We start from the raw sequence: 9452 nt of genomic DNA, 5'->3' as shown, positions 1-9452 counted from the left end.
TTGGGCATCTCCGAATTTCTAGACTTGAAATTGAGGAGGGCAGCCCTTCTTTTGGCAGTGACTTGAGCTTGTCACATGCTACCAACTCAAGAGTTTTGAGGGAGGTGAGATGGCTGAAGCCACTTCCCATCCAAATGTTGTATTTCACGTGCACCTTCTATTTCCAGCATCTCAAGAGAATTGGGCAACAAGGGCAATTGTATTTCCATCAGCTTCTTAACCAGATACTCACCTTGAATACTCAAATATGAAAGAGAAGTGAGTCGGTCCAAGCCCCACTTGGTGATATCTGTATTGCAATAAACCCCTTTTTCATTGCCGACAATTAGTGTCGTTAAATTGAAAGGCAAACCCTCTTCTGCAATGGATTCCAAATTTGGAACATCACAAATCCATAATGTTTGGAGGCCACTGAGATTATTAATTGGTTCTGGTAATGAATTAATCTTGTCGCATTTCTTTACCCAAAAAGAACGCAGGTTAGGAGTGCACAAATCGAGTAGGGAAATCGACTCCAGTTCAGGACACTCATCTACTCTGAGATGTTCAAGAAACATGAGAGATTGGCTTGCTGCTTCTTCTTCCAAAATTGAAATTGATTTCAATTTTTTACATTTGCTAAGTAGAAGACGCTTGAGCACAGGGAGAGAACCTAAGGGAAATGACGTCAGCGAGCAACAGCTACTCATTATGGACAAATCCTCAAGTGCCTTGCAACTCTGAAGGAACTCATGAGTTGGGAATTCAAGGCTCTCACAATCTCTGATAGAAAGTGTCTTTAACGCTTTGGGTAGACCATTGCTCGGGAAGGACGTCAGGGAAGGAATTGTATTGAGAGATAAATCTTGAAGAGAGTTAAAATTGAATAGATTCAATGGTCTCATTATGTTTCTGTTATCCACTTCTCCTGAAAACTCTGATTCAAGTACACGACAATACATTACTTCAAGTGTAACCAAACAAGGAAGATTGCTGGGTAAAGTTCCTTTCAGCTTCGGACAGAAAGAAAGAGATAAGTGTGATAGACGGGGGAACTCACTAGTTATACCATCTATCATGTTCCATTCCTCCCACTCTAACATAAACTCAAAACTCAAAGTCTCCAAGGAGGGAAACGGTTGGAAAGAAGGGGAATTACCTCCGTAAAATTCAGACCCAATACTCTTCACTGATCTCATACCTGAAATGAAGAGTTCTTTTAGACTATGTAGTCGTCCAAGAGGTGGCAATGAAGAACAATGATCACAATCTTCAATCCTCAAACCCACTATGTTGCCAAATGAGGAATCACCCAACCAGCTTGGGAAAGTAGATCCACCGTAGCATTTAAGACTCAGTTTCTTCAGACTAGTTGAGGGCTGCAGATGTTCAAGTACAACTTGTTGGGAGTCTTCCAAGATGGAATCACTCCATTCCAATGATAACTCCTCAATTTGGTTTTTCTCCTTCAAATTGGCTTGATAAGCATCAGACGGATCAAAAACATTTTCTAGATTTGAGATGCGGAGTTGACCTTGTAAATGGGGAAATTTTCTCATTTCTGCAAGCTTCAGTCCATGTTGTTGTTTGCTGACAATAAAACGACTCAAACTTTGCAGATTTTCCAGTTTGGCTATTTCTACGGGCATCTCCTGCAATCCGGTACCATCAATATCAAGACGACGTAGATTCACCAATTTTCCCATCTCCTTAGGCAACTCAGTAAGAGCACAACACCAACTAATATCAAGGTGGCGTAGATTCACCAATTTTCCCATCTCCTTGGGCAACTCAGTAAGATTTATACAATTATCAATAGCAAGGTGGCGTAGATTCACCAATTTTCCCATCTCCTCAGGCAACTCAGTAAGATCCCTACAATAAGTTAACAACAAGGTCTGTAGATTGTAGAGCTTGCATATTGCAGGAGGCAACCTTTCAATTCCACTGCAAGATAGATCTAGGTATCGCAAATGCTTTATATGGCCAATAGAATTCGGCAAAACAGTGATATTGTTGTAGGATGACAGGGATAACACCCGCAACTGTTTCAATGCTACCAACAACTCATGCAATACCTCATTCTCTAGGTAATGGCGGAAGATCATGTAACCAAATTCTAACGGTAATGCTGTGAGTGTACGTAAGCCTTTCAATCCATGAAGGGAATCAAGTTCGTCAAAATGGTTAGACATACTTTTCTCATAAGATAAATGACGAATTTTGTTTAGATTTCCAAGTTGCGTTTCCTTGTCATGCCTCTTACAATATGGGGAAGAAACCATGGTTGCCAAATCGTTGATGAGGTCATGCATTTCAAAGTGTTCCCCATCGGCAGAACGTCGTAACAATGACCTTGCCACTAGTTCATCAAAGTATTCACCGCCTACTTCTTCAATGCTTTTCTCATTTTGGGACACATAAACAAATCCCTGTGCCATCCATAGCTGAACTAACGCCTCTTTTCGCAGCTTCGAGTTTTTTGGGAAAATTGCACAATAAGCAAAGCATTGTTTCAAAGAGGCGGGAAGGAAATTATAGCTCAAAAGCAGAGCTGGTTGCACATCCTCTTTTGTCAGATTCCAAAGGTTGCTAGTTAACACTTTATTCCAGTAATCATTTGATAAGTTTGTGCGAAGAACACCACCCAATGCAACTGCAGCTAATGGCAAGCCACCACACCTTTCGGCAATTTTTCTTCCAGTTTCTTCTAGGTTGGACTGCTCAGTGCATTTATGTGTTGCAAATGCATGTTTTGAAATTAAAGTCCAACAATCTTCAATCACCAGTGGTTTTAGAGGGCAGGTCTGTGTAGCATTTACAACACTCACAACTCTTTCATGTCGTGTTGTAACAATGATTTTGCTTCCCAATTCGCCAACATTAAAAATGTGCATCAGATTGGTCCAATCAACATATCCTGCATTCCATATATCATCCAACACAAGCAGAAATCTTTTATCCGACAACTTCTTTTGCAATTCTGCTCGCAAGGTATCGAAGTTATCCAAAGTTGTTGCTACAGATGTGACAGATTCAAGAAGAGATTTTGCCAACTTGACAACATCAAAATCTTTGGAGACAGATGCCCATGCTTTCACATCAAACTTTTCTTTAACTTGAGCATCATTGTATAAGAGTTTAGCCAGGGTCGTTTTCCCGAGCCCTCCCATGCCAACAATGGCAAGCACTCCTATTTTACTGCCACCATCAATAACAACATCTTCTGACAGCAAATACTCTCGAAGATTCTTTCTTTCGTCATCTCTGCCACAAATAGCAGAGTCATCAAAAGCAGAATTTGTAGGTGTTGCACGCCAAACATTGCTAGAAACACCTTTTTCCAATGGAAGGTTGTGTGCTCTCTGTGCAAAGTGCTCTAATCTTTCAAACAATTTCTGCATCTTGGAATTAATCTCTCGGTAAGGCCACTTAAAAGGAGAGGAGAGGACCTTTCGCACCTAAATCGCACAAAAATATGATTATTGAATAGCTGCATTAATTTTATCATAAAATTTAGTTCAAGGACGTGAAATGTTAAATGCACCATTTTTTAGATGCTTTATGTGTACATGTTCGATACTTTGTATTAAAACTTAAAAGTGATTGTTATAGTTAGAGTATGTAAAAAGGGGCACTCTACTATACAGATTAGGATTGTATAGAGAAAGAATTAAATTCCTTTTATAGTTATTTTTTATTATTTTATTAATATTCAAAATGTAGGTCCCATTATTTTTAATCTCTCTTTCATCACATGAAAGGAAAGATCTATAAACTTACATTTTTACCTTATAATTCACCATGTAAAAAATAAGGGGAAAACTCAAGTGAAGTCGACTTCACACGAAGTTGATATTGAGAGCCGTCAGATGATTTGACTGATTTGACTGAATTTTTATCTAACGACTCTCAGGTATCAACTTCACGTGAAGTCAACTGCACCTGAGTTTTCACCTAAAAAATAATTGTATTTTAATTTATACTTAAAAAAAATGTACCTTTAATGTTATACACTTATACTAAAGAGTTGAGTGGCGCGGATATAAACTTCCGTAATAATAAATGCTCAAATATTCACTTGTGTAATCTCTATGTTTTCTTCTTTAAATTTCTAATAAATAACTCATTTAGTGGTTATAAATCTTTGATAAGCAAACTCAATGGAAAAACTCATATCTATCAAATAACGAAACCAATATAATATGATGAATAACAATGTCTAAACAATCATCGGATCAATTCTGTTTTTTTTTTTTTTTAAATTTCAAGATTAGCCCTAATTCTTTGTTTTCTTATTTAAATATATGAAAAAAACTTAATGGTTAAAAAGTTTTCAGAAGTAACCAAAATCAAAACCTGTATTTTTTTTTTAATGATATGATCGCTATACGTCGCTAAAGAAAACTATATATCAAAAATTCAAAATCTAGTGTCATAATGAATCTAGTTTGTATATCATTTTTATCTATATTCAGGAGCTTAGCAATCGAACCAGAAAACAAAATCATAAAATACCCAAATTAAATAAAGAGTAACAGTAAGTAACTACAACCAATAACAATAAGCAGGTTTAGAAAAATAAGAATAGTCTTGAACAAAATTCACGCGCTAAATAAGAATAGTCTTGAACAAAAAGTCTTGATGAACACCTAATGATGAATAAAAGATCAATAACTGAATTAAGAGTTGAGAGATAGAAGTTGGAAATTATAATATAATAAATTAATAATATAGTAGTTGTTAAAAAATTTTGTTGATATATTTTTTTTCGAAAATTAATCAGTTCCAAATATAAATTTCCAGAACTTATTTATTATTGTTAGAGAATCATTAGAATCAATTTAGATCGGTTAGTATCATATATATTTATATAGCATATCTGTATATTAATTGTAGAATTCTATACTTTTATTATTTTGATTCTACTAGCAGCTATATAGACCTCTTTATATTGTACTTTTCCTCAACTTGAATAATGCACAAAACACTTTCTTCAGATTTCTCTCTTGTTTCTAATATGATATCAAAGTGAGTCTTGATCTTGCATACCCATCTACTGCCCACAATTTCCTTATTAAAAGGAGGATTAACCAAATCCCAAGTGTGTGCTTTTTTAAGTGCTTGTATTTCTTCCTGCATTGCTTGTTGCCACTTTGGATTTGCGGAGGCTTCTCTGAATGACTTAGGTTCATGTTGATGAAGAATAGTAGAAAAGCAATGATAATCAAGAAGATGAGGAGGTGGATTTCTTACCCTAGAAGAACGAGTGGGAGGAGGAGGCATGACGGTAGGAGCGGGATCGCCATCCGGTTTAAAATCATCGGGAGATGGAGAAGGCGGAAGAGCAGGAGGCTGTAGAGGATGACCCGAGATAGAACTTATAGAATCTTCACTAGGAAAAAGGTCAACAATGGGGTTAGTGAAGAAAGGTGACTGAGTGGGAAGAATGGACTCAAAGGAGAAAAATCGAGAAAACATGTGATGCTCCCAGAAGACAACATGATGAGATATACGAATACGTTTAGAGAGAAGATCCCAACAACGATAACACTTGTGTTCAGTGCCATAACCAAGAAAACAACACATGCGAGCATGAGGTTCAAGTTTACTGTACTCATGAGGCTGAAGAAGAACAAAACAGACACAACTAAAAACTCGAAGGGAACTGTAATCTGGAGAGGCATGATAAAGACGTTCAAAGGGAGTAACATTACTAAGAACAGAAGAAGGAAGTCTATTGATAACATGAATAGCAGTAACAACAGCTTCATCTCAAGTACGCTCAGGACACGAAAAAGAAAGAAGCATTGCACGAACAGAGTTAAGAATGTAACAGTGTTTACGTTCAGCTCGGCCATTTTGTTGAGAAGTACCTGGGCAAGAAAACTCAGACAAAGTACCCTGTTATACAAGAAAGGCTAAAAGTTTGGAATCACGGTATTCCATAGCATTATCGCGTTGAAAAACTTTAATGACATCGGAAAACTGAGTTTTAATCATAGTGGCAAAGTTAATATAGATCTGAGGTAACTCATGGCAATTAGTCATCAAATAAACCCAAGTAAAGCGTGAATAATCATCAATAAAAATAACAAAGTATCGAGCTCCTCCCATAGAAGCGGTGGGAGCGGAACCCCAAACATCAGAGTGGATAAGATCAAAAGGAGAGCAAGCAAGAGAGGAATTATTGTGAAAAGATAAAGCAGGTTGTTTGGCAGTTTGCCAAGAAATGTAATCAAAAGACTCATTAGGAACCTGACCCAATACACCCTGAGACACAAAAGGATGACGTTGATGCCATAAGTGAAGGGTAGATGGAGAAGAAGCAGCACAGAGATTTAGTACAGGAGGAATATGAAGATTCTCGAGTTCAAACAACCTTCCGACTTTATGTCCAGTCCCGATGATTTGTCCCGTCCGACGATCCTGTACACGACAACCAGAAGTGAAAAAAGTGACATTAAATCCCAAATCAACAAGTTGACCAACAGAAATAAGATTAAAGTTTAAGTTGGGAATAAAATAAGTATCAGGAAGATTAAGAGTCGATTGGGAGATAGAACCCTTGTGTGTTGCGTGCAAGAGGGAACCATTAGCAGTATTGACAGAAGGTGCATTTGTAGTGGTAGACAGAGACGAGAAAAAGAGATTACGCAACGGAGACATGTGATTAAAGCATCCCGAGTCAAAATACCATTTAAAATTACCTGGAGGAGTCGAAAAAGCAGCAGGGGTATTATCAGAAAGGGAGAGAAGACGCTGAAGAAGAGACGCAATATCAGATAGAGAGACAGAAGATGGGTTGAGAGGAGCAGAGGTGGTAGATTCAGTAGTAGCATCAACAGCAGAAGCAGGCTCAGGACGTGGTGGGCGAGTAGGACAGGTAGCAATCAAATGTCTTTAGAGCTTGCAATAATGACAGAACAGCTGTGAACAATGGTAGCTAATATGACTTTTCTGGTGGCATGTGTGACATTCAACAGAGGGACAGACGGAGAAGAGGTGCCCAAAGCGGTTACAATTTCGACAGAATTTATCCTTTGTCTGTGGTAGCAAAAACATATAAAGATCAAGGAAAGGAGAGAAAAACTGCAACTTTGGAGCCGGAAACGAAAAAACGGAGGGCAAAATTGAAAAGAGTGCACCAAAAAATTCTAGGGAGGGTCCCACTGTGTGCCACGTAAGCAGGGAAATGACACGTGGCGACACGTGAGAGGAGGACCAAGACACATCAGCAAACACGTCAGCGCTGACAGGAGGCGGGTCCACGCGGGTTGCGAAGCGGGTCAGGTCAGGAGCGCGGGTCTGATGGAGCTTCCGTCAGACACGTGGCGTGACAGGAACCATGGATTTGGGGTGCTGATCCAAAGGCACTAGAGGCGTCTGGAGGGAGAAATTCTTCACGCGGACAGGTGACTTTGGGTGGCGCGTCCGGCGGTGTTTTTGGAGGCGTTGAAAACCTGGCAACGAGGAGAAGGGTGGCGGCGATGACGAACCAAGGCGTCGGGAGAAAGGCAAAAAATAAGGACAAAGTACTGCCGGAGGAGACAAAATAAAAGAGCTAGAAACCAATTGTTTCTGGAAAAAAAAAAACGAATCTCTCTCAGACAAAGTATGCTTCAAATCTTCTTGCTCGCGCTGGGATTACAGATAGTCGCACTAATAAGTCTACTTCTCTTGAGCCTAATGTTCGATTAATCCCTATGGATGGCACTGGTTTGGATAATCCGACTCTCTATCGACAGTTAGTTGGAGGTCTCGTCTACATGACTGTCACCCGACCAAACATCACCTATCCAGTTTATGTACTTAGCCAGTTCTTATCAACTCATCATACTACTCACTATGCGGCAGTTTTTCGCATTCTTTGCTACATCAAAGGCACTCTATTTCATGGCCTTTATTTTTCTGCCCATTCCTCTTTGTCCCTTCAGGTATACTCCGATGCTGATTGGTCTGGTGATCCCACTGATCGTCGTTCTACTACTACTGGTTACTATTTGTTTCTTGGCGACACTCTCATTTCTTGGCGTGCTAAGAAGCAAACGTTCACTACTCGCTCAAGCACAGAAGCTGAGTACCGTGCCCTCGCTGACACCACTGCTGAGGTTATCTCGATTCGTTGGCTTCTCGAAGATTTGGGTCCTCCTCAGTCGTCTCCTACTGATGTTTTTTGTGACAACCGCAGTATTATTCAAATTGCCCATAATGATGTGTTTCATGAACGCACCAAACACATTGAGATTGGTTGTCACTTTATTCGGCAACGTATCGTTATTGATGCTGTTCGTCTCATTGCTGTTGGAACACTAGATCAGACTGCTAATATCTTCACGAAAGCTCATCACCCGACTCGTTTCCGGACTTTGTTATCTAAACTCAAGATGGTATCCTTAACTTTCACTTGAGTTTGAGGAGGGATGTTAGAAAATCATTAGGGAATCATTAAAATCAATTTAGATCGGTTAGTATCATTTATATTTATATAGCATATCTGTATATTAATCGTGGGATTCTATACTTTTATTACTTTGATTTTACTAGCAGTTATAATACTATATATACCTTTTGTACGTTATATTTTTCAACTTTAATAATACACAAAATACTTTGTTCAGATTTCTCTCTTATTTCTAATAATTATATTACTCTTGTTACGGTGAATGAATTTCTTTTCTTGTAGCGTATAAGTCATACCTTAGAACTGACAGGATGATAGCGGGCTTCCACTTGGCGACGGAGAGCTTCGGTGGCGATGTCGTCGATCAAGTCATCGGCGTCAAAGAGAGCTTGAATGAGTTCATCAAGCCATGCCTTCACGGAAGCAATCTTGATCTGCTTTTCCTCAGCATCATCCAGAAAAGCATGAAGACTTAGCAGCGTCAATTTAAGCTTCTCAAGCAGCGATTCATCAAGTTTCTTGCTCTGATAGAACTCCGAAATCTCAGTGGAGATCTTGCCAACTAAAGCTTCCACAACAGCTGAGAGCAACGCTTCTCCCACAATTGCAGCAGCCATTTCTCTTTCCTTAGCTTAGATTCGATTCAGCTTCAGCTCACACTCGAATTGAAGATGGAGGTTAGCAACAAAAGCAGCGTGGTAGAGGAGCTGTATTATAAATATGGTAGTCTTTATGGTCAACTGTTAGCAATGCAAGTCTACCGTGCTTTCTTTTTGGTCTTTACAGTCAACTGTTAACTACTCAACTATGGTTAGATTATGAGCTGTATTAGACAAAAGTAACCATGGTTTTTCCACTATCCTGGTTATCGATTTCTCTTTGGCCTGCAAATCATGAAGTGGAAGTCTATTTTGGACGGCGGTAGTGCTAGATAACAAAAAACATTCAGTTTAAATTTGTGGCCAAAAGTTTTTTATATGGACTTTTTTTGGTGGAATTATGTTTTAGAAATTAGAATGGGACCGAATGAAGATATACCTTCATGTTGAGGTTGAGAAATGAGAATTTC

General features: G+C 38.9%; 1 protein-coding gene across 1 annotated transcript in view; it reads right to left on the bottom strand.

The window, feature by feature from the left end:
- LOC107645015 (putative disease resistance RPP13-like protein 1) overlaps positions 1-9452 on the bottom strand; it is a 35736-nt gene that overhangs the window by 5685 nt on the left and 20599 nt on the right. The window contains exon 2 of the mRNA XM_021114506.1: positions 1-3440. Within this exon, the coding sequence (XP_020970165.1) occupies positions 87-3440 (3354 nt within the window). The 3' untranslated portion in view covers positions 1-86. The remainder of the gene's footprint in view (positions 3441-9452) is intronic.

This window comes from Arachis ipaensis, chromosome B01 (genome assembly GCF_000816755.2).
Source record: "Arachis ipaensis cultivar K30076 chromosome B01, Araip1.1, whole genome shotgun sequence".
Taxonomy (NCBI): Eukaryota; Viridiplantae; Streptophyta; class Magnoliopsida; order Fabales; family Fabaceae; genus Arachis; species Arachis ipaensis.
Note: the sequence above shows the minus strand (reverse complement) of the source record. Positions and strands in the feature narration are given on the sequence as shown.